The sequence below is a fragment of the Vombatus ursinus genome, unplaced genomic scaffold (assembly GCF_900497805.2).
Source record: "Vombatus ursinus unplaced genomic scaffold, bare-nosed wombat genome assembly UNPS02014811.1, whole genome shotgun sequence".
Taxonomy (NCBI): domain Eukaryota; kingdom Metazoa; phylum Chordata; class Mammalia; order Diprotodontia; family Vombatidae; genus Vombatus; species Vombatus ursinus.
The window spans coordinates 5552633-5577018 of NW_020954589.1; the positions used below are offsets into that span (position 1 = coordinate 5552633).

Below are 24386 nucleotides of genomic sequence, written 5' to 3' on the forward strand. Positions count from 1 at the left end.
AGCAACAAGGCCTTCTCAGAGCCCTTCAAATCACACAATGTAGGTGTAGAGCTGACCCTCTATAGCCACAGGATGTGAAAAGACAAGGGAAAGGGAATAGAGAAAATGAAGTAAGCAGAGAATAAGCAACATGCTTCCTGGGATCTCTAAAGAAATGAGAAACATAAGTCCCAAAGTTTTCTGCCATTTTTTATTTGGAAATCTGCTACTCCAACCCCCCCGCCCCCCACCCCACTCTCATTGCCAGTGGACAATTCCAAAAAGTGTGCATATTAACAGATCTCCCAGTAGGGGCATGCAGGTAAGTGTTTAATGATCAGCTCTCAGACATACATACACAAAACACTTTTAAATTTAATCTACATTATTAACATTTTCTCCATCATTTTTTTAAGTCTAGATAATCAACAAAACAATAAATCAAGTCTTGATTTTTAGCACAGTCTGTGCTCCTGATTTCTGAGATATAAATACCTGTGATGCAACTTTAACAATCATCCTCCCGGAGCCAGTAGAAGCTGACTCCAGCACAGACACACACCAATGCCTCCCACAATACACTTCCTTCCCTCCCTTCACCATCTACCTCACCTAACAAGACAGAAAGAGAAATTTAGACTTTAGACTTTGAATGATGTAATTTACTGAGATATTACGAATAAGATGACCTTTTTAGCTTCTGTAGGTTATAGAAAACCTTTGCCAAATCCAGTAGGGATTCCCAGCTAATTGTTTATCGGACCTTCACAGCATCCTAAGCAGGCCAGAGGGAGGAAGGTAGGGGAGAAGAGAAATTTCATCTGGCAGAGTAGCTGTCCAGGCAACTGACAACAGTCAGAAGGCCCAGTACCAGGCAGTGTCTGCTCCATTCCTTTGATGGGGAGGAGGAGAAAGCACTCATCTTCCCTCCTTTCTGTAGCTCTTTTGTGTTGGCTCTAGGGTAATGTGGGACCAATCCCACAGGCACAGCTGCAGTGTGGGAAGGAGGGGGTGGGGGCAATTGAAGTTGCCTTCTAAAAGCATCCCTTCAGGGTCTTTCAGTGGGCAGAAGGGACATGTGTCTGAGACTCTGTACCTTTTTAGTTCCCTATATCATAGTTCTCTGTTTCTGGTGTCAGTGGAGATGTGGAATTTGCCAGGATCCTCTTTGCCTGCCTACCTCATTTCCTTCTTCCTCCTCCTTCTCCAACTTCCTTCCAGCTACTCAGGTAAGAAATGTCTGCTCCTTCTTCCTCTCCAAGGAGAACTCTAGGTATAAGAGGTCAACTTCTACATCATGTTTGAGAGCTAACGTTCCATTCTACTAGTTGATCAACTAGTCAACTAGTTGCTTCTTTTTTAAAGCAAAACCCTTTCTTAGACATCATAGAGAGATAAAAAAGAATAAGACAGAGTCCCTGACCCCCAAGTCTAATGGAAGAGGATCACCTCCCTTGTTAATCTCCTAGTCCAATACACACAATTTTTACCTTTAGGAAGCTTACCATCTAACTGAGGACAAATATTACAAACCTGTAAAAGGATTTATAAGTAATCAATCATAAATTAACATATATCAAAATGTCAAATAATATAGTGAATCTGATATGAGATGCAGAGTAGAGACCAGAATGGGAATAAAGTAGGATGTCTTCCTGCACAGAAATGTTGAAATGTGTTTGGAAGGAGAAGGGGGACATAAGTTAACAGAGGAGGGTATCTAAGATGGGCAGGATTATATGAGCAAAGCCTCAGAGATTGAAATGGGGCACGAAAGAGGAACAGATTGGATAATCTAGAGTAGAGAGGCTGAGCTGGCGAATCAAGATAAGAGCTGTTTGGTGGGAGAGAGAAGTTGGTAAAGGACTCTTTAAGGCTAAGGAGCTTGAATTGTACAAGGAAAGCAAAAAAAAAAAAAAAAAACAACAGCAACAACAACAAAAACACTCTAGTTTCTGAAACAGTCAAAGCAATTGAATGCCAAGAGAGCACAAGGCATCTTCACCCTTGGAAATTAGATAGATACATAGATACATAGATAAAAAGTAGAAGCTTGATGTCCCTTTCTAGATCTTAGATTCTGTCTGGCAATTTAGCACCTCCTTCTTCCCCTGACTACACCAGCTGCATATGCTTCCATGCTGAGGTTTTCCTCTGATCCTTAATTTCATCTTCTTGATGCACTGAACAGGACAATTCACAGTGACAGGACCAGCTCACCCAATCCGGGCCTTGGTAGGGGATGAGACTGAGTTGCCATGCCGCCTTTCACCTGCTAAGAATGCTACAGGAATGGAGGTGGGCTGGTATCGGCCTCCCTTTTCTCGAGTGGTTCACCTCTACCGAAATGGGAAAGATCAAGATGGAGAGCAGGCACCTGAGTACCGGGGGCGAACAATATTGATGAAAGAGGCCATAGGAGAAGGGAAGGTCACCCTAAAGATCCAGCATGTGAGATTCTCTGATGAGGGAGGATACACCTGCTTCTTCCGAGATCACTCATACCAAGAAGAGGCAGCAATGGAGCTGAAGGTGGAAGGTCAGGCATTATTTGAAATTAAATGCTATAATTTTGGTAGCTAATACTTTCTTTTTTTCATTCTTCTTCTAATAGTTGAACCAATGAAGAAAGTGAGCAGCGAGAGCATAAAAAATACAAAACAGCAAATAATTACAAATATAACTGATTTCCAATTATTTGCATCAATAGAGGCTAAGCAAAGTCACAAATCATTCAAGCATTCGTTTTCTGTCTTTTTTGGAGTATGCTTTTGTTCTAACTTGTGAATAAATATCGGTATGTCCAATATTCTAAGAATTCACAAGACTTCAATCCATATGCTAGTCAAACTCTGTCACAACAAATGCCATATAAAATCAAATTATTTTAATGGAGTTTTATTTTACTGAGAACATTACTAAAAATCATGTTACTAATCTGCAGGAGCTATAGACAAAAACAAAGCTAATATATAGTTTCTCTATAGGGAATTAACAGATGAAAAGAAATGCTATGAATATAGGAGGAAAGGAAGGTATCATACATATATCTTTCTTCTTCTCAGCCCCTGGACCACTTACTTTATTTTTATTTTTTAACAAAGATTTTATTTCTTTGGTTTGGTTGTACACAGACAATTTATACGTCCAGTCATAATATGAAAAATCTAAAAACCATGCAGATGTATTCCTCTTTCAAACTGTTATTCAAGAGGCAATTAATTTAGAGGCAATTAATCCTTAAAAAAAAAAAGAAAGAAATAAAAAAAGGACAGCAAGTACCAGAATCTTAAATATAGATAAGCTGTTAGGTCTTCTACAAAGAAAGTGCCACTAATTTTGTATTAAGTAAAATCAAGTTCTCTCCACACAAGATAATGTTTCCCAGATTTTTGTGAATATCAGCAGAGATGATCTGGCATGGTAGACTTGGGGTCAGGATGATGTACCATAATTTAGCATAAACAGGGATTGATTTGGAGTAAAAGAACCAGAGCGTGAATCACAGTTCTATTTACTAGGTGCATGATCTTAGGCAAGTGACTAAAACCTGTACCCCAGTTTCATCATCTGTAAAATGTGGGGTTTGGACTATGTGAGTTCTCTTCCAACTTTTAATCTCCATTCTAGATCTTTCCTAAATTGTAAAGTGCTACAAGGTAAGGCAGTATTGAATTGTAGATAGAGTGCTGAATTCAGATGGAGGAAGACTAAGGTTCAGATCCAAACCCTTACAGGCTCTAAGTGCACAGATCACTTAACTCTTTGGGTTTAATTTCCTCATTCTCACAAAGCTTCTTTGAAACTCAAATGAGATCTCCTTCATATTCTCTTCTGCCTAGGTTTTTGTGACACTGCTCTGTCCTGGTTCTCCTCCTGCCTGTCTGACTGCTCCTTCTCAGTCTCCTTTAGATCTTCACCTAGGATCAGGAGTAGGGAACCTGTGGCCTCGAGGACACATGTGGCCTTCTAGGTCTTTGGGTGCAGCCTTTTGACTGAGTCCAAGTTTTACAGAACAAATCCTTTTACTAAGGGGATTTATTCTGTGAAGTTTGGATTCAGTCAAAGGGCTGCACTTGAGGACCTAGAGGGCCACATGTGGCCTGAAGCCTCAGGTTCCCCACCCTTGAGTCTAGGTCACGCTTGCTAACCGTGGGTGTCCCAAAGGGCTCTGTCCTGGGCCCTTTTCCCTTCTCCCTCTATCCTATTTCATTTGATGATCTCATCAACTCCCATGGATTCAATTATTAACCCTATGCTAATGATTATCAGATCTAGCCCTATCTCTCTCTTTTTAGTCTTGCATCTCTGCCTATTGAACATCTCAGCTAGTTGTTTGCAGACATCTTAAATTCAACTTGTCCAAAACTAAACTCATTATCTTTCCCCCTCAAGCCCTCTCCTCTTCCTAACATCCCAATTACTTTCAAAGACACAAGCAGGCTAACAACCTGGGTGTCATCCTTGACTCAGCCACTTCCTGTATACACTCAGTTGCCAAATCGTGTCCATTCTACCTTCATATCTCTTGTTGCCTTCTCTCTTCTGACACTGCCACCACCCTGGTTCACCCTCGTCACCTTATGCCTAGACTATTGCAATAGCCTTCTGGTTAGTCTCCCTGCTACAAATCTCTCCCCACCTCAGTCTATCCTACACTCAGCTGTCAAATTGATCTTCCTAAAGTGCAGGTTTCACCATGTCATCTCCTCCTTCCTATTCAATAAACTCCAATGGTTCCCTTTCACCTCCAAGATCAAATATAAAGTGTTCTGTTTGGATTTTAAAGCCTTTCATAACCTGACCCCCAACCTCTCTTACCTTTTCAGTTTTTTACATCTTATTCCCCCCACATAGTCTTTTGATGAAAAATTTCCTCTGCTATTCCTCAAACACAACACTCCATATCTTGACTCTGGGCATTTTCACAGGTTGTCTGTCTCTCATGCCTGAAATGTTCTCCCTCCTCATCTCTGCCTCTTGGATTCCATCAAGTCTCAACTAAAATCCCTCCATATATAGGAAACCTTTCCCAATCCTTCTTAATTCTAATGCCTTCTCTCTGCTAATTATCTCCAATTTATCCTGTATATATATCTTGTTTGTACATAGTTGTTTGTTTTGTTTTAGACTGTGAGCTCCTTGAGGGTAAGGACTGGTTTCTGCCTTCCTTTTGTCTTCCCTGCTCCTTAGCATACTTCCTGACACATAGTAGTAAATGCTTGTGAATTAATTAATTGATAATGCATAAAAGTGCAAACTTTAAAGTAATATTTAAATGTCAGTTATTTTTCTTAGAAAAGAGCTGGACTACCACTATCACAAACAAGTTAAAGTGAACACATAATTCTGAGGAAGTTTCAACAGCAGGGGCTGGTTTTATTTAGAAAACTCTTCTACCAAAAGACAAGATGGGCACAGAGAAGAGGTATTTAAAATGTTAAGACATTTAAAATTCATGCTCGTGACTCTAAATTGCAATCTATGTCTTTTTCATTTAGTATAATATAAAAACTATTTATGGAATGTCAAGTCAATTGCAAAGCTTCCCTTAATGGATGTGCCATTAATTTCTGGTTATATAAAACAATAAATAACCAGTGTCTGATTTCTCCCCATTGAAAAAGAAATTACATTTATGTAAACATATTTTAAAAGGAGGAAGGATGAGATGGGATTGCATCCTTCTTAAAATTATATTTCTATAATTATCAAAACAATTGCATTTATAAAATTTTTATTAAAAATATTTCTCTTAATTGTACAGAAAGGGAAGTAACATAGATGAGTAAGTCAATAAGTCAACAAACATATATTAAAGACCCACTATATGCCAAGCACTATTAGGCAATGGGCATCCACACACAAAAATGAAACTGTTCTTGCCCTCAAGGAGTTTACCTTCTATTGGGAGGACAACACGTATGCATATATGTATTTAGAAATTCATACCAGCAAGTATAGGGAGGGAAGGAAGGCATTAGCTGTTGCATCAGGGAAGGCTTCATGCGGAAGGTAGCACTTGAGATGAGTCTTAAAGGAAGTAAATGATTCTATGAGGCAGAGATAAGAAGATAGTGTGTGTCAGGTACGTGGGATGACCAGTTGTGAAAAGAGAGGAGATAAAATATTTTGTGTGAGGAACACCAAGACCATCAGTTTGGTTCTAGATCATAAAAAGCAGGGGAAGAGGTGTAAAGTATAATGAAGCTAGAAAGGTAGGTTTGGGTTAGGTTTTCAAAGGCTTTGAAAGCCAAACAGAAGAGTTTATATTTCATCCTAGAGACTTGTTCTAGAGTTTATATTTCATTCTAGTTTATTGAATAGGGGGAATGACATGGTCAAATCTACATATACTAAATAAAAGACCACAGAAATTAAGACTTGGTGTACGACTTCATTCAGATTTGCCTTTTATTTTCCCCTCTCTTATTGAATCAGGACCTGGATCCTTTTTATTTTTTACTTTTCTCCATTTTTAGCAGGCAAATCATTTTTGTTTTCTTGGTTTGTTTTTTGCTCTCTTTTAGATTTTTTGTCTCCAGATTTATCCTTCCCTACTGCTTTTTTTGGGGGGGGGGGGTTTAAGTTCACCTTTTGCAGGATTGAATTTAACCTTGGAAACTCCTTTTGAGGTCCTCCTTGTTATGTCTCCATTTTGTCTTAGAGCAGGCCTGCACAACCTTTGGCCTAGGGGAGGCCTGTGGCTCATCAAAGGACTTCCTCTACATACAAAGGATGTTTTCCTCTACATTTTTCCGCAACCCGAAATCCTTTGGATGCAGCAAACAGCCAAAGGTCACAGATTGTATAGGCCTCTCTTAGAGGAAGCAGAATTCCCAAGGCAGGTGTTGGCAATCAGTTGGTATTTATGTCTGCACCTGGGAGGGTGCGTATAGCTAGGTGAACATGTGCTTTTTCCAGAGCCCAATATTCTGTGCCTTGTCATTTCCACAGCCTGAGGGACAAGTGCCCCCTGGATTATTTGGTGTACTATCTTTGGTTTCAAAGTCGGTAGCTACAAGGATATCAAGCGGCATTTGGAGTCAGGAAGATATTGAGTTAAAATCCAGCCTCAGGCGCTTATTACCTGTAAGACCCTGGACAAGTCTCACTTCTCTCATTCTTGGTTTTCTCATCTGTAAAACGGCGACCATGAGAGCACCTACCTACTTCAAAAGAGTTGTTGTGAGAATTCAATATGTAAAGTACTTTGTACACTTTAAAGCACTATGTAAATATTCATTATTAGTTTAGTCAATGGTTTGAGAGTGTATATGGGTTATTCTGTCCCAGCTGTTGGGTGATTAGGATGATTTAGAGAGGAGTGAGAGGAATTGAAAGATAAATGTTGTTCTTGGACAGAACAAAAGAGTAGTGAGAACTTAAACTACAATAACAGCCTCCTTCTCTTCTCCCCTCCCCATCCATGTACTGTGCAAAGCATTACACAATCAAGTACTTTTGTGTAGAAAGAGTGACTGTTGTATAGAATGACCAGAGGGGAGCATTGGTTATATAGGCATGGAGTAGGCTCTTAATAAATGTTTATTGAATTCAACTGAAGTGATTGTTTGTGGTAAAAAAATTCACTGTGCCCAGACCAACAAAGCACTATTTCTACATGCTCCTTTGGGATTATGGAAATAGAAACATAATAAAGAACCTTCTTTTGAAATGTGTTCTGTACAGGTGAATTTGAAAAGACACCATACTGTTGTGAGACGAAATGTCAAGCTTTTCCAGCTGCTTGCTCAATTCCTCTCCTCTCCTCTGTTCTCTCTGCCTACAGGAAGGTTGCTCATTATTTTGGTTTTAAAAGGCTCCCCCATTGGGCTATAGGCTGCAGGCCAAATTAAGAACAGAGACAGTTCTGGATGTTAACAAAGGGCTACACAAAAGTAAAAGAGCTTCTAGCTAATAATAAATGCCTTGCTAGGATAATCCATTTAGTGTTGGAAGAGACCATAGAGACTATTTATTCCAACCTGCTAATTTTACAGATGAGGAAACTGAGGACCAATGAGGTTCCATGACTTGCCCTTGGTAATAGAGGTGGTAAGAGGCAGGGCCAATATCTGAGCCAACATCTTCTGACTCCAAAACCAACATTGTGGATTTAGGCTAGTCATCCGACTACTTGTTGAACATGTAACACATGGTACGTTCATAATCTTCACCTTTTTTTGACTTTTCAAACAAATCTGTGAAGAGCTTGCAATAAACTTTGCATCCATTTTACTTTTGAGGAAATTAAGTCACAGAAAGGTAGAGTGAATGACCCAGGGTCACAGCCAATTACCAGTTAAAATCTCAACATAAGAGTTGTATTCTCTTCTTAGAAATAGAACAAAAGGGGCAGCTAGATGCCATAGTGGATAGAACTGCAGCCTTGGAGTTAGGAGAACCTGAATTCAAATCCAGCCTTAGACCCTTGATACGTCCTAGCTGTGTGACCCTGGGCTAGTCACTTAACCACAATTGCCTCACCAAAACAAAGAAACAAACAAAAAAGAATAAAAGAAAATTAGGTTGTAGAGAGAGGAATTGTTTCTTCAGTATTGTAAAGGACCTGTGATCTCCTGATACAGGCATTCCCTCCCTCAGTGAAATCTAAATCTTAGCCATGCATGCCTTCTCATCCAGTGCTATTTTTAACTGTGAATTCCCCTCACCCAAATTCTCTAAGGGGAACCCACCCAACATGTTGGATAAGTTCTTCTAGATTTTTTTACATTTTGTGAGTACCAGTGAAATACTGTCTATACAACTGTCTTCTTCTACTACTGTCCCTTGACCAGTACACCTCCTTTTCTGATCACACATTTCCTCAGTGATATCTTATACCACTTCTTGGAGGGTAGTTTATCATTATAAATATGCTAAATGCTACTTGCTACTTGCAATGTCTCCCCATTGGCCCTTGAGTCACAATTTTTATTCTTCACAAATTGTGATGTTCCAATATTTTCAAATATACATTATCACTAGGAAAACATTTGAATTGAAAAGATGGGTCTTTGGACCAGGCATTAGTTTGGAATTGTACAATTACACAGGTGCAATCAAGTAAGGTTTCTTTTTCCTATTCAAATCTTTCTTCAACTCTGTCTATCTGTTGTACCTGATAGATAGATAGATAGATATGTGTATGGATACATACGCATATATAGATATATCCATTTAGTGGGCTAGTCATCCAACTGTATGTCATAATCTGAACATTAGGCATTTTTCATTAATTTAATTTTTCCTACATGGATGGTTGAGCCAATCTCTTTTTTTAATTTGATTTTATTTTTAGTTCTGAATTCTCTCCCTCCCATTTCCCCTTCTCCCACCCATTGAGAAGGCAAGAAAAACAAAACCTGTTACAAATATGTATAAAACAAAAAAAAAATGAAGGAAAGGAAAAGAGGAAGGAAGGGAGGGAGGGAGGAAGGAAGGAAGAAAGGAAGGAAGGAAGGAAGGAGAAAATATGCTTCAATCTGTACTCTGAGTCCATCAAATCTCTATTTAGAGGTGGATAGCATGGTTCATCATGAATCCTTTGCTATTGTGGTTGGTCATTGTGTTGTTCAAAGTTCCTAAGTCTTTCAAAGTTGTTTATCCTTAAAATATTGCTGATATTATATAAATTGTCCTCCTGGTTCTGCTCACTTCACTTTGCATCAGTTCATATAAATCTTCCCAGGTTTTTCTGAAACCATCCCCTTCATAATTTCTTACAGCACAAGGATTCCATCATCCTCACATACCATAACTTGTTCAACCATTCCCCAACTGGTAAGCATGCCCTCAGTTTCCAATTCTTTGCTACCACAAAAAGACCTGCTATAAATATTTTTATTCATATTAGTCCTTTTTCTCTTTCTTTAATCTCTCTAGGATCTAGTTGTGGTAGAGCTGGATCAAAGAGCATGGACAGTTTAATAGTTTTTGGGGCATAGTACCAAATGACTTTCTAGAATGGATGGACCAGTTCACAGCTCCACCAACATTGAATTAAAATACCTGTTTTTCCACAACCCCTCCAGCATTTGCCATTAATACACTGTCTTTTGAATGTCATGTGTCTTATTGAAGAGGCCCTGTAATGTTTTGAAGCATAATGCAATAGCATAATATCATCCAAGAAGGAAGGAAATAAGCATTTATTAAGTGCCTACTATATGGCAGGCACTGTACTAAGTGCTTTACATATATTATCTCTTTTGATCCTCACAAGAGTTCTGGGAAGAAGGTTATTATCCCTATTTTACAGTTGAGGAAACAGACAGAAGTTGTGACTTGCCCAGGGTCCCATAATTATCAAGTATCTGGAATCAAATTTGCTGTCTTCCTGACTCCCAGCCCAGCACTCTATTCACTGAGCCATCTACAAACAAGAGCACCTGAAAGACCTCATCACCTATAGAAAGAAAATCCTTCTTCCATTTAGACCTTATCCAAGACATCCTTTATGACAGTGGTGAACATCTTTGGGAAGTATGCACCTCCCCTTTTAAGCTTCCTTGATGTTAACAATCAAAGTGTTGTTGAACTTACCTCTGCTGTGCATATATCTCATGAAAAGGGAAGCTAGGTGGTGCAGTGGACACAGTACCAGGCCTGGAGTCAGGAGGACTCATCTTCTTGAGTTCAAATCTGGCCTCAGACACTTACTAGCTATGGGACCCTGAGCAAGTCTCTTGGTTGCCTCAGTTTCCTCATCTGTAAAATAAGCTGGAGAAGGAAATGGCAAACCACTCCAGTAGTTGTCCTTCATTCTCAAAGAGGACCAAAATGACATCACTATGTTGGAGTCAAGATACAGTACATCTCCTGACTGTGGCTGATCAGACCAATATGAGCTCAGAAGGCTCTACCACATGTCAGGCACAAAGAGTCCATATGAACATTTGGAGGGGAGATATTTCTAAATTTGCACATCTCATGTTTCCTTTGAGCTCCTACAATTCTGTTTTGCTCACACAGCACAGTCCCTTCTTTGATCAAGCAGGCATGCTATGCTGGGCAGTCCTGTGCCAGTGTCTCCCATGCCAAGCAATCAATTCCAAAGTTCTTCAGGGAGACCTTGAGAGTGTCCTTGTATCACTTCTTCAGCATTATGTGAACACCTGCCTTGTGTGGGTTCTCTATAAAATAGTCTTTTAGGCAAACACACACTTGGCATTTGAACAATATGGCCAACCCATCAGAGTTGCACTCTCTATAGTAGAGTTTGAATGCTTAGCTGTTTAGTTCAAGAACGGACCTGAGTGTCTGATACTTTATCTTGTCAGATGGTCTGCTGAATCTTCCTAAGACAACTCAAAGGAAGTGATTCAGTGTTCTGGCTGAATTTCATTGGTATACTGTCCAGATCTCAGAGGCATACAACAATGAGGTCAGCACAGCAGCTCTGTAGACCTTCAGTTTGGTAGACAGTCTACCCTCCCACACTTTTCTTCAGAGCCTCCCAAACACTAAACTAGCTCTGGCAATGCATGTGTCAAACCTCATCATCTTTGTAGACATCTCTGAAAAGCATACTCTCAAGGTAAGTGAACTTATCAACAGTATTCAAAATGTCTCCATTTGCTGTAACCAATGGTTCCACATATGGATGGTGTGGTACTGGCTGGTGAAGAACCTGTTTTCTTGGTGTTAATTGTTAGGTCAAAATTAGCACAAGTAGTAGAGAATTGATCCATACTTTGTTGCATCTCCGCTTCAGAGGTTGCATTGAGTGCACAATCATCTGCAAACAAAAAATCATGCACCAACTCTCCCTCCACTTTAGTCTTGGCTTGGAGTCTTTTCAAGTTAATTTGCCATCAGTGTGGTAGCTAACCTTGATGCTGTTTTTGTTCTATTGAAGGCATCTGAGAGTCATTGAAGGCCAAGAAAACCCCAAGTGGGATCACAAAGAGTTGGACATGACTGAAACAATTCTCAAAGATCTTATGTATTCATTTCTAGATTCTTCCAGATTACTGGGTTAATATACTTCAATTGGCTGGAATTCTCATATTAGGTATGCTGGAAATATCTAAGATCACCAGAACTCAATTCGTACCATGGTAGCAAACCAGAAAAAGGAACATGTATTTTAATAGAATAACATTTTGTAAAAGCAATGGCATCAGTGGGTTACATGAGATTCAGTCATGTCCAATCCTTCATGACCTCATTTGGGGTTTTCTTGGCAAATATACCAGAGTGGTTTGCCATTTCCTTCTTTAGCTCATTTTACAGATGAGGAAACTGAGCCAAACAGGATTAAGTGACTTGCCCAGGGTCACACAGCTAGTGTCTGACGCCAAATTTGAACTCAGGAAAAGGAGTCTTCCTGACTCCAGGCCTGACACTCTATCCACTGAGTCACCTAGATGCCCCTTACATAATGATATAGCCACCCACATTCTGTAGGAGCTTCAGAGCCACCTTTGCATGAGGCTTGTTGATACTTACTCACTTTCTGCTTGGCTCATTCACTCCAATTTGCCTTCACCTGGGCAGGGCTGTTTCCAGAGATAGACTACTATGACATGGTAACACTTAAATTCTCTCAAGGTCCTAGGACAACCATATTGGAAGGAAACAAACAATTATTAGGCACCTACTATTTGTCAAGCATTGTGCTAAGCACTTTACAAATATTACTTCATTTGATCCTCATGACAACTCTGGGAAGTAAATGCTATTATTATCCTCATTTTACAAACCTCTGTTTGCCTCAGTTTTCTCGCTATATAATGTGGATAATAATAGTGCCTGCCTCCCAGGGTTGTTGTGAGGACCAAATAAGATAATAATACTTTTGTAAAGCTCTTATCACAGGAACTGGCACATAGTAAGTGCTATATAAGTTGTTGTTGCTGTTGTTAAACAAACGTAAAGTAACTTGCCCAAGGTTAGCTAGTAAGTGAGGCTGGATTTGAACTCAGGTCTTCCTGACTCTAGGTCCAGAGCTTTATCCATAATTCTAGATTGTGATACCCCACTGATATAATTTTTCTATTTAAACAACCAGCCACTCACAATAACACACTTTTAAATCTCAAACATAACCATTAATTAGCAAAAAGGTAAAAGAAATAATGATATCTTACATATCTATGAGTTAATATATGTAAAGCACTCTACAAACCTTAAAGCACTATATAAATACTAGTTATTATTAATATATAAAATTAAACATGTAAATAATAAAATTTATCACAATCTGAATATAAAACTTGGCCATATTCTCCCACCAAGGTGCTCATTATGTATGAGGAAGAGTGGGCACATACATTTGACAGGAGAATTTGTCAGAGAAGCACACTATGAAGGAAAACTCTTGTGCTTGGGGTAACACTCTGAAATTCAGATCTTGATGTAATTAGTTTTTTCAGGATCATCTACACAGGAAAAATGATTTTTCTGCTAACTGCTTATCTGCTGGTCCTTACCACTCTCCAGCTAGATAAATCCTCTACTATACTAGAATGTTTTATTTATAAGTTCTTTCAATTTACAAACACCCCTTAAAAGGGCATATTAATGTGAGTAGCAATTCCCTTTAAGCCAGAAAACTAAGCTCATCAGACTGGCTACCTCTGGGCTCATTCACCCAGATACTCTTATCTTCGGAACAGAACAAAACTCACAGCAGCACACAGAATTCCAGTTGACCGTTTAATCAAGGCAAGTAAATCTGGATAAAAAGTAGCTGGTCTGTTTTCCCTTCAGCTTTTTCTTCTCAAACCATAGGTGGCAGCAGAGTCCAATAAACTCATGAGAAGCTTCAGCTCTTGCCAACAACTGTTCCTGAAGCTCTTGGTCAATAAAATCAATTCTCTCTCCCACCAATCAAGAATCAGTTGGAGCCTTCTGTCTGCTTCTAACTGCCACTAGAGCTCTAACCATGCAGCTTTTTAAGCCCCCTGCTGTGGCTTCATTATTTTCCTCAGGTTTCTATGTCAAGTTACTCTCCTTTCAGTGGCTTAAATAAAATTCTCCTTACCCTCAGAAATTCACTTTTCACTTACAAGAACTCACCAGATTTCCCCTGTAAAATAGTTGATCCTCTTATAATCATATTTTTGTCTCCAAATACATATGATTTCTCATTTTTTTAAAATTTTACCTTCTGTAGTAACTAAACCACTAGATGGAAAAAACTATTTGAGGATTGAGTTGAAATACTATATTCCCCTGCAGACATAAGGCTTAAGCATGGTCCAACATATCCAACCCACTTTGTGTCCTTGAACTTGTATTTTTTGTACTCACTTCTGTCCATTTTTAATAATAATTATTTCTCTGTCTCTTTAAAGTATCATCACACTGTTCACATGCAAGTGACATAGAATTTTACATCATTCATATAATGACTTGAGTTTTTGTAATTATGTCACAGTTTACTTTCTGTCCAAAATTACTCAAATCCCATCTGAAAGCTATTTCTTTAAACACATATCTTACAGGTTTTTATTAAAACAAAAACTTTCTTCTTTTAAACATAAAAAAAAATTTAATAACAGTGGCAATAATTTACATCTTTTAAAGACTGACATAACTCTTTTCCTTCATTTCCCTTATTTCCTTCATTCATTCATTTCCTTCTCATCTACCTCTAAACAACTCCACATAAATGGCATGTTATCTTAAAGTGACAATGTACCAGCAAAAGGATCACATATTGTAATAGTAACATTTCACCAGGAATCATAGAAATCCAGAGTTGGAAGAGATCTCAGCAGTCATGTAGCCCAACCCATACCAAAAAAAAAGAAAAAAGAACCCCCACTATAATTTACCTGACAAGTGGTCACCCAGTCTCTGCTGGACCTCAAGGAGAAGAAACCCACTACCTCCTGAGGTAGCCCCCTTCCATTCTGGATTGCTCTTGATTGTTAGGAAGTTTTTCCTAACATAAAATCTAAATTTGCCTCTTTGCAACTTCTACCAATTGCTCCTGGTTCTGCTCTTTGGGATCAAACAAAATAAACCTAATCCCTCTTCTACATAATTACCCTTCAAATACTTGAACACATCTTCCCCAAATATGTGATCTCTTCTCTAGACAAAATACCTCCAGTTACTTCAGCCAAAATTCATATGGTATGAACTCAAGGCCCACACCTTCTTTGTTGCCCTCCTCTGGACACTCTCCAGTTTATCAGTGCCTTTCTTCAAACACAACACCAAAAACTCTACATGGTGTTCCAGATATGGTTTGCCCAGAGCAGAGTACAATGGGACTATAATCTCCTTTTTCTTAGAAGCTATGTTTCTATGAGTGCAACCTCAAATCATACTAGTTTTTTTTATAGCTATATCATAATGTTGACTCATTAAAATTAGTCTGATAAAACCCCAGATCTTTTTTAAATAGTATTCAAGTGTTCCCTGTGTATATCACCTTCTAATTCTCTTCTGAAAGAAAGCATATATGATACATAGGCTTTAGGTTTCTGAGTACTGCATAAGCCTTTTCTTCAAAACCAAGACATTTTTTGAACATTTTTTTCATCATCTTCCCTTGTATCTTTACATTAAAGTTGTTGAGTATCAAAGTGTATGCCAATTTGGTTTGGAGAACTTTGTTAAGTATGTAATGTCTATAAAGTTCTTTGCAAACCTTAAAGTACTATCTAAATGTCAGCTACAAGAGAAGGAGGAAGTCTCCAGCTGTGTTAAGTCTCTATCTAGCTCTTTATCACATGCAATAGAAGTTGGTATAAAATTGGCAAGTATCTTCATGGTGGGGAAGTGAGCAAACATTTATTAAGCACCTATATTATGTGCCAAGCACTATGCTAAGCACTTTATAAATATCTCTTTGATCAAATGTATTTTTTTTGTTTATGTTCATCAATGAAACTGTAAGATGATATTGCCAAGTGTCCCATAGTTTCCTTGGTTTCCCTAGACATGAAAAAAAAACATTTTTCCTGGCTTCCCTGGCTTCTTTTAAGTCCCAGCTAAATTCCCATTATCTACAGGATACCCCTTAATTCTAGTGCCTTCCTACTGTTGATTATCTCCAATTTGTACTGTACATATCTTGTTTGTACATAGTTCTTGGCATCTCCTATATAGACTATAAGCTCCCAGAGGTCAGAGAACATGTGTTTTTTTTTTTCCTTTCTTTGTATCTCCCAGCAATTAGCATAGTGCCTGATACATAGTAAAGGCTTAATAAATGCTAGTTGACTGATTGAATTTAGATGAGCTCCTTTAGTGGCTATCTAGAATGATTTGCTCTGCCCTCCCCTCTATGAAATTTCAATAACAAAAAGAACAAAATCTCAGGTCTAGTCTTGGTTTTAACACTAACCAGTGTGATCTTGGGCAAATCACTTAACTTCTCAGGGCTTCAGTTTCTTCATCTATGAAAAGGAGGCCATACATTCCCTATTTACCCCACCTAGTGGTTATAAGAATCAGATGAGCTAATGATATGAGAGTATTTCATATGAAACACTTTACATGTGTAACATCCCACTCCTGCCTCAGGTCCTTGCATTGAGTCCCTAAAAGATAGCCCTATGACACATTCACTATGTGGATATGGTGATGGTAGTAGTAGTAGTAGTAGTAGTAGTAGAAGTAGTAATAACATAGTAATACTAGTTATGGTCTTCTTACTACACATTTAAAGAATGTAAGTTGAATGTAAGTCGGAGTGATAGTTGAAAACTATTTTCACTTCTAAGCAGGGACACCTGCCATTGCGGACTTAGTTATGAACTGATTGTATGCAAATAAGACTTAACATTTTTGAAACACCAGGAGGCAGAAGTGGGAGTCCAGGTGTGGAACACTGAATACAATATGAGTTATTTTTAATGCATTTATTGGTTTAACTGAATTTTTTTTCCTCTTCTTCCTCTTTTTCTTTTAAAAAAATTTTTTGGTTGCCCCTTATAAGGGATGGCTCTCTGAGAGGGGCAAAGGTGAGAGATACCAGGAAAAATCTAAGTAATATAAAAACAAAAGATATCAGTATAATTTTTTAAAGGAAGAAAATAGATGGAAATTATACAATATAAAGTATTGCCAAGAATTTTTAAAAATTGGGGAGGGGAACTCTTAAGGTCATTTTCAGCTCTGGCATCTTAAAAAGAATTATTTGAAAGTAAGGGGTAGTTAGATACTAGACATGGGTTTACCTTCTCCAAGAAAGATGCCCAACTGAGTGGATAGTTTCAAGAGAAACAGTAACACTGTTGACAGAACTCTAGACTTGGAGACCTGAGACAGGGCCTTGAATCTCTTATCTTGCATTTACTAACTATGTGAACCCGGACCAGTAATTTCACTCAGTTTCTGCATTTGTAAAATGAGATAGTTGGACCAGAAGACTTCTAAAGGACCCTCTAGATTTAAACGTTTCCTTCCCAAAAGCAGGAAGACAAGTGAAATGATTTCTCAAGATCTCTTCTGGCTATAGTAGAAGTCTTAGGACTTTAGACTGGATTGCCAGGAAACTAACTTTCAGTAATTATTCCCCATTTTAGATCCATTTTATTGGATTAACCCTGGAATGCTGGTTCTGATTGCTGTCCTGCCCATTCTCATCCTGCAGATCACCATTGGCCTTGGTTTTCTCTACATGCAGCACAGACTGAGAGGTATTATAGTACATAATAGGCCAAAAATGAGAACAATATAGGGGTTAGTAAGCTGAGAACAATACATATTTTATTCTGTGAAGGGGAGGTCAATAGAACATGGTTGGTCAAGTATTTCCTGTATACCCCCATATACAAAACTCTATACTGAGCACTATACAGCAAAACAAAAGGAAAAGAGATGGTTCCTGACCTTGGTAAAATTGTGAAGTAAGCAAACTTTGCTTTTTCATAATCCCAGCATCCCAGTTCTGAAGTCTTTTCCCCAGCTAACTGGTGCCTTCCTCCCCACCTGACCCACAATCTACTGCCCTCTCATCCTATCTTCTACCTGTTAATATACCTTATTCTTCTTGAAATCTCCTACTGTGCTCTGCTCAAATTTTTTTTAATGGAATCAAATTGAAGTTCGAAGGCAGAGGTGACTATCTAAGTCTGGTGAATATCTAACTATGAACTCTCCAAAAATGTATACTGGACCTGCTTTTAAATCTGCATTATTAACATTTTCTCAACCACTTTCTTAAATCTAGACAACCAATAAACCAATAAATCAAGCCCTGATTTATAGCTTTTGTCAATTTCAGAGGTGTAAGTGCTCACACTGAAAATTTCACAATTGGCTTTCTCCAGTTTGAGCTGGCTCCAGCACAAAAGTACGGATTTTCAGGCCTTAGCCAGAGAGAGGGCAAAATGAAACAGCATGTTTGTGCCCCTGAAATCATGCTTCACAGTTGGTAGTCTGCTTCTACTTGGTTCCAGGCGTTGGGTAATTCAAAGCCTCAAATAGTAGTTCATGTTAAATTATATTCAGAAACACATGAAACAACTGAAGATTTAGAAGGCCACATATCAGTCAATACAAACGCAAAATAATGCCTACACTCTGAGCATCAAATATCTGGGCTGGGGCCAAAGTGAAAGCCCAATCAAAATGAACTTGTAATTAGTCCCAGATTTCATAAGTTCAAGGAGGGGAGGAACAATATAGATAGAACGAAAGGGGATCCCAGGTAGTAGAGGAAGGGCCTGAGCAAAGACGCAGGGATATTGGGGAGAAGTGATCTTGGGCTCAGAGTCATAGCAAAACAGGAATCAACATATGTCTCTGTCTCTATTTTAGGCAAACTCCAAGCAGAGATTGGTAAGTTCTATGCATACCTATCTCATTGTAGTACCCTGGGTGAAGCTGGAAATCTCCCATCAAGTCTCAGAAACTGTCTCTTTCAATTCGGGTGATGGGGGGAAGGGGGAGGGGAGGGGAAGGATAGACCTTGATTTATGCTGGTGTAGATGCCCTGGCGGATACTGAGATGGTCTTACTCTTATAGTCTCTCCCATCCTCCTCCAAAACCCTAAGTTCACCAACACATTTTGGAGTAGTAGAAAGAGCACTTAGCTTAGAGTAAAAAAGACCTGAGTTCTTATTCCAGTTTTTCAACTTTGGAAAATCTCTTAGCCTCTCTGGGTCTCAATTTCCCCATTTGTAAAATGAAAGAGTTGGATTAGATTACTGCTAAAGTTCTTTTCAGTTCTACATTCTTTTGGCTTGGAAAATTCTTCATTTTTAAAAGACTCCCTACGATCTTACAAGAGGCCTTCTCATTCAGTCCCCTCCCTTTAGAGAAAGCATTATTTCCCTAGACTCTAATTGTCTCCAAAGACAATGAGAATGCTCCCTCTCATTCTCTCACTATTCACCTCCTCCCTCTCAAAACTGAATAATTCCAGGAGCAAGTGAAAGAAAATAGATAACAGATTCCCTAAAAAAGAGAAAGAAGCAGCCCAGGCCTAGTGTCTATCACATCTAAACTAATATTTTATTCCCCTTTGTGTTTCAGAGAATCTCCACCGAACTTTTGGTAAGTTCTCTCTCTCTCTCTCTCTTCCTATCTCCCTATCCCAGTGTCTCCAGTTAAATTGTGTTTCACCAGCCATGCTTCATCTTCCTGTTTTGGTCACTAGAGAAATAAGGACCCCGGCAGACAATAAATGCAAGGGGCTTGAGGATAGGAAATGGGAATAAGAACATAGTTATTTCCCTACTCCATTTCATTCAACAGGAATGTCACTTTGTATATACAGCACTGCAGTAGCCACTGGGATGGGGGCAGGTAGGATGTAAAGGAGGGACATACATATGATTATTTCATACCAACAATGTAGTCTAAAATACTGTAAATCAAAACAAACTGGCTTCCTATAACATAGTAAAGACTGTAGGGTGGGATAAGAGGGAGATCACAGTGGAATGGGCTTAGTCAAGGAAGGCTTTTTGGAGGAGGAAAATCTTGAACCATATCAAGAAGTATGGGATTTTGATCATTAGAGAAACAATAGAGGGGAAAGAGACATTAGGTGTACAAACCCAAGGCAGATATGTACAAGGCTTAAGAAAAGCCAGAGCAAAGGAACCACACTGAAGACTTCCTAAGGTTAAAAGCAAATCATCCTGTGACTTGCTCATTACTGGGCTTGGAATTAGTTTACCTGGGTCTGTATCTTATCCTGGTTCTTCCATTTACTAGCTGTGACCTTGGACAAATCACTCTGGATCTCAATTTCATCATCTCCCAAATCAATCAATCACTCACTCAATAAACATTTATTAAGGTCCTAATATGTGCCAAGTCAGGGGTCTAAAACAGTGGTGTTAAACTCAAACAGAACTATCTTAGAAAACCATAAATTCACATTGTCTATGTTGTTCTGTATTTTTATTTATTTTGTTAAACATTACCCAATTACATTCAAATCTGCTTGGGGGAGTTGTGCAGGTCTCAGTGCTATTTATGGGCAAGGAGTTTGTTGTTGGGGCAGCTAGGTAGCATAGTAGATGGAGTACTGGGCCTGAAGTCAGGAAGATGAGTCTTCCTCAGATACTTCCTAGCTGTGTGACCCTGGACAAATCACTTAACCCTGTTTGCCTCAGTTTCCTTACCTATAAAATGAGCTGGAGAAGGAAATGGCAAACCATTCCAGTATCTTTGCCAAAAAAACTCCAAATGAGGTCACAAAGAGTCAGACATGACTGCACAATAACAACACCCAATTATATTTGAATCTGTTTTGGGAGAGTTTTGCAGGTCTCAATGCTGCTCATGGGCAGGGAGTTTGATACCTCTCATTGGGACTAATCGTTGCTAAGGTCCCTTCTTATGCTAACATTCTATAATTCTGCATTCAGAGGACAGAAACTTAACTGTGGGCTGAGTAGATGAAAGAAGAATTGAGGAAGTGGTACCTGAGGACGAAGGATGGGTAGGATTTTGATAAACTGCCAGGAGTTGGGGGAGGATTTACATTTGATACAGTCATTATGATCATTCCTAGAAATATAAACTATCCAGATGTATAATGGGCTGCTGAAGAAGGTTCTAGTCCTGTCTCAGTTGAATCCCTTCATACAAAGTTTGGATAATCAGTTTTTTGGGGGGGTTAAGGTGGGGTTACAAGGTTACAGGATGGCTTCCAAGGCCTCTCCTTCACTGAGATTCTGTCATTCTGATGCTGTGATTCTATATTCAGATCCCCATTTCCTGAGAGTGCCCTGCTGGAAGATAACACTTTTTGTGATAGTGCCCGTTCTGGGACCCTTCATTGCCATGATCATCTGTTACAACTGGCTGCATCGAAGACTGGCAGGTAGACTATCAAAGTTGGGAACTCACGGGCAATCAAAAGTAGAGTCTCCTTAAAATGAGATGCAGAGGAAGCTGGGACTTGGGGGACAAAATTAAAGAATACTGGAGTCCCCAAAACACACACACATATAAACACATGATTCCCTAAGGGTCCTAGAAGATACTTATCAAAGTAAGAGGGCAAACATTTCTAGATTCCTGAGTGAAATGATAGCAAGGATTGATCTCTGAGTATTCCAAAAAGAAAGAGCTCAGGGAGGCTTTGGGGCAATCAGCCCAGGCTAGGGATCAGCTGGTCAGGAAATTTGACAGTGACCTATTTGTTTCTCTTTCTGTTTTAGGACAATTCCTTGAAGAGCTAAGTAAGTTCCATGTTTCCTCCCATTAATGTGTCTCAATGAGTTTTAACTTTACATTTCCCCATCCACATCTTCTCTCCTCCATTTCATTCTCCTGCAGCATGGGGTTCTAGGTCCCCAGGAAGTCCTAATATCCACAACAGGGATTTTACTAGTATAGTCTTGCCATATAGTAGTTGTTTATTTAATAATAGCTAACATTTACATGGTGCTTTAAAATTTACAAAGAACTTTACATATATTATCTTATTTTATCCTCACAATAACCCTATGAGGGAGGTGCTATTATTACCCCCATTTTCTAGATGAGGAAACTGAGACTGAGAGAAACTAAGTAAGTTGGCCGGGGTCACAAAACTAGTAAGCATCTAACAAAGGACATGAACTCAGGTCATCTTCCTAATTCTATGTCCAATTCTCAATCTACTGACACCCAGTCTTTCTAATTTTACATTAATTTATGGTGAAAATCTATATCCCTTTCCTTCACTTTAGATGACTCCTCCTCTAGCCCAGAAGGAAAGGAGTAAGGAGTCTTTCACCTGTGGAGGCATTTCTAGGGGAGGAGAAGCCTCAGCCTCCTTTCCCTTAATTCCTATGTCTCAGAAAATTATTACCTAGGTCTCTTTTTGTAATAGTACAAATTTCATTCAATTTAGGATCACAGGATCAAAGATTTAGAGCTAGAAAGGACCTTAAAAACCATCTAGTCCAGCCTCCTCATTTTATAGATGAAAAAACTGAGGCTCATGGAGGTTAAATGACTTACCCAAAGTCACAAAGATTGTAAGCATACTTCTCATTAGAGATGAGGAACAGCTGGTTACTACCCTCTTCATGGCAGTAACTAACTCTTTAGAAAAACAATTGGTTGCTTTCTTTACCACTCCATTCATAACTAGCTGTGTGTCCTGAGACAAGTCACATAACCTCAATGAATTTTTCTATAGATACTATAGAAATGTAAAGTATTACTAGCTAAGGACTCTTCTGGATCTAAAATCCAATTTTTCATTTCTATCCACAAATTATTAAATTCTTAGAAATGCACTATTTTTCCTGACTCAGGTCAAGAGAGAAGGAGGGAACCAGAAGGACAAGCAGGCAGGGAGTCCTAAAAACAATCAACATTAGAAAAGAGTTCCTTCTCTAGGTGGGAGCAGTCCTACCGTAGGTAGGGAGATGGATATAACATGCAGAGTCCTCTCTGATTCTGTGATCCATGCCATTGAAAAAGGGTAAATCAGTCAACAAGCATTCATTAAACTTTTTAAAATTATTATATTATTTATTTACTTACATTTATTTCTATGTTTACATGTATACTGATATAATTTGTGTTCATTTATTATAGAATTTATAGCATTATTTATTACTACATGTGAGGTACTGTGTTAAGCACTAGGGAGCCAAAGAAAGGCAAATGCATGGTCTCTGCACTCAAGGAACTCACATTCTAATGAGGAAACAATATGCTAATGACTATATACAGAATAGATGAAATGTCATCTCAGAGAGAAAGGGGCAGGGGTCATGATAGGAAAGACCTCTTGAAGAAGGTGATATTTGAGCTAAGTCTTGAAAGAACCCAGAGAAGTCAGGAGGGAGAGAATTCTAGGCATGGGGGACAGCCAGTGAAAAAGTGGGAGATGGAGTGTCATGTTTGAGGGACAACAAGGCCAACGTTGTTGTATCATAGAGTATATAGAGGGGAATATGGTGAAAGAATAGAAAGATAGGAAGGAGCCAGGTTGTGAAAGGTTTTAAAAGCCAAATGACTTTGTATTTGATCCCCGAGGTAAGAAGCCACTTGGAGTTTCTTGAGTAAGTGAGGGGAGTGACAAGGACATGTCACAAGTGACACGGTGAGACCTGTACTTTAAGATCACTTTGGCATCTGAATGAAGGATGGACTTCAGTGGGGAGGGACTTAGGGCAGGGGGACCAAATAGCACACTTGCAGCAATCCAGGCATTAGGTGATGAGGGCCTCACCAGGGCAGTGGCTACATAGGTAGAGAAGAAAACTTCTATGAGAGGTGTCATAAAGGTAGTAATGACAGACTGAACAACAAATCTGATATGTGGTATGAATGCAAATGAGGAATTGAGAATAACAGTTAGGTTGTGAGCCTGGGTAACTGGGAAGATAGTGGTACCTCTCTATAATGATAGGGAAGTTGGGAAGAGGGGAGGATTTGAGGGGAAAGATAATGAGTTCTATTTCATACATGAAGAGTTTGAGATGCCCATGGGACATCCAGTTCAAGTGTCCAAAAGTGGTTTTTTTCTTCTTTCAGAATACCCCTTTTGAGTAATGTTGGCCTCCCCTTGAAGCAACAGTGAAGAAGCTGACCAACTTGATCCTTCACTGGAGGGCAGGTCACTGACTGGTCTACGAGAGAGGTGCACCCTCCAGAACCCTTCTCCCTCAGGATTCCTCACCCATTTGCTGAGGAGAGAAGACATTCAAATTGACACTTACAGGGTCCTTTCTGGACCTCAGGTCCAAAACAGGAAGGATTCTTTCTTCTTCTTTCTGTTCTCCATTCTCCTAACTCCTTCTTTTGCCCTATCCTTCTCTACCTTGTTTCTTTCTGCAGTTTCCTTTTTCTTTCCATTTCTATCACTCCACTTATTTTCTTTGCCCTTCCTTCACTTATCATCCCCCTTCTTTGTTTTCTTCTTGACAGTCCTCTTCAACTTGACTGCCATTTTGCAGTCCATCTTTAACCCTCAGAAATGGATAGATACTGTGATCCACTCTTTATTCCCCTGGAGACACCAGCATCACGA

At 39.1% G+C, this 24386-nt stretch overlaps 1 protein-coding gene across 2 annotated transcripts; it reads left to right on the forward strand.

Moving 5' to 3' along the window:
- Positions 1-1123: 1123 nt before the first annotated feature.
- Positions 1124-24038, forward strand: MOG (myelin oligodendrocyte glycoprotein). 2 transcript variants are annotated; one of them, XM_027876607.1, is made up of 8 exons: positions 1124-1208; positions 2171-2518; positions 17475-17588; positions 18712-18732; positions 19430-19450; positions 21117-21233; positions 21574-21594; positions 23891-24038. In XM_027876607.1, the coding sequence occupies exons 1-8, from the start codon at positions 1124-1126 to the stop codon at positions 23902-23904; spliced, it is 741 nt and encodes a 246-aa protein (XP_027732408.1). In that variant the 3' UTR covers positions 23905-24038. The 2 variants fall into 2 exon arrangements, with proteins under 2 accessions (XP_027732408.1, XP_027732407.1); XM_027876606.1 differs by lacking the exon at positions 23891-24038 and adding an exon at positions 22660-22709.
- Positions 24039-24386: the final 348 nt, after the last annotated feature.